The sequence below is a fragment of the Muscardinus avellanarius genome (assembly GCF_963383645.1).
Source record: "Muscardinus avellanarius genome assembly, chromosome: 3".
Classification (NCBI taxonomy): domain Eukaryota; kingdom Metazoa; phylum Chordata; class Mammalia; order Rodentia; family Gliridae; genus Muscardinus; species Muscardinus avellanarius.
This window is the reverse complement of record NC_137788.1, coordinates 115,563,818-115,564,806: the sequence shown is the minus strand read 5'-3', so window position 1 is coordinate 115,564,806 and position 989 is coordinate 115,563,818. Positions and strand designations below refer to the sequence as shown.

Here is a 989-nt window from a genome sequence, read left to right as displayed (position 1 = left end):
GAAGCAAACACCCCCAGCAAGAGAAAGGCAAACAAAGCACCGAGAGACACCTGAGGTATCCGAGATAACTTTATTCCGCAGGAGTGCGACCAGGGCCCGCCCCGCCCCCTAATCTTTGTGGCTGTCTTCGTGGTACATGATGCCCAGTTTCGTCACCAATATCAGGTACTCCTCGAAGTTAATTGCCTTATCCATATTGACATCCAACTCCTTGAACCAAGTATCCACGTCCTTCTTCTGTGAAGAGTGAGGAGACAGAAACCAGAGCCATAAGATCTCAGAGAAAGCCGAGGCCGGGCTGCCTCTGGAGGGCGCCGTGGAGGAACCAGGGCCCCGGGCGCTGTCAGAGACGGGCAGCCGAAGCCCAGCCCCACCGCCCGCCTCACCTTAAGGTACTGAGGACACTCCGTGGTGAGCAATTTCTTCAGGTCATCTCTGTAGATGGAGTGGTAATTGCCCTTCAACAGGGAATAGTCGTGGTAGGTACGGACGAGGCCTTCTATGGCGTTCTCCAGGTCGGTCAGCATGGTGCCTGAGGATGCGTTCACCTGAAGAGGAGGGAACCCGAGGAGGAATAGTCTTTAGTAAAGACTAAAGACAAGGGGACACTCAGACAGCTCAGGCCCCAAGTCATGGCTTTAACGGACCCTGCACCATGCAAATAACTAAAGTCAGCAGACGGCTCCTAAGGGCAGGCTGAGCTAGGTTGTACAGTGCCAGGTGCAGTTCCCACGCACACACACAAACTGGCCGCCGGCCCACGGCCCCACGCTCTGCACAAGCAGGGCCCCACAGAGAAAGGCAATGTGCCTGCTCCGGGGGCAGAATGGAGATCTCAATCCTCCCCTGTTTCTGTGTTCCTCCACGAACACAGGATCTGTGCCACAGACCTCCAGAGCTGTCTAATCTCCTCTCAGTTTCCCGCAGCCACGGGAAGCCAAAAGCTTGGGGCCGGCCAGCCCGGTCCACTTACCAGATGTTCCTGAGAC

The 989-nt window shown here is 56.2% G+C and overlaps 1 protein-coding gene across 1 annotated transcript; it reads right to left on the bottom strand.

Annotated features, from left to right (window-relative positions):
* Nucleotides 1–71: 71 nt before the first annotated feature.
* Nucleotides 72–989, bottom strand: S100A8 (S100 calcium binding protein A8). The gene is made up of 3 exons (XM_080690528.1): nucleotides 974–989; nucleotides 387–548; nucleotides 72–237 (listed from the first exon to the last, which is right to left on the bottom strand). Exons 2-3 carry the CDS (start codon nucleotides 525–527, stop codon nucleotides 109–111), a joined length of 270 nt encoding a protein of 89 aa, XP_080546654.1. The 5' UTR covers nucleotides 528–548; nucleotides 974–989; the 3' UTR covers nucleotides 72–108.

Excerpts from the sequence above, each read along its gene's own strand:
- S100A8 (XM_080690528.1), bottom strand. The coding sequence starts at position 527 with ATGCTGACCGACCTGGAGAACGCCATAGAAGGCCTCGTCCGTACCTAC. Across the intron at positions 238-386 it reads AGTGTCCTCAGTACCTTAAG|AAGAAGGACGTGGATACTTG; the intron begins GTGAGGCGGGCG and ends CACTCTTCACAG.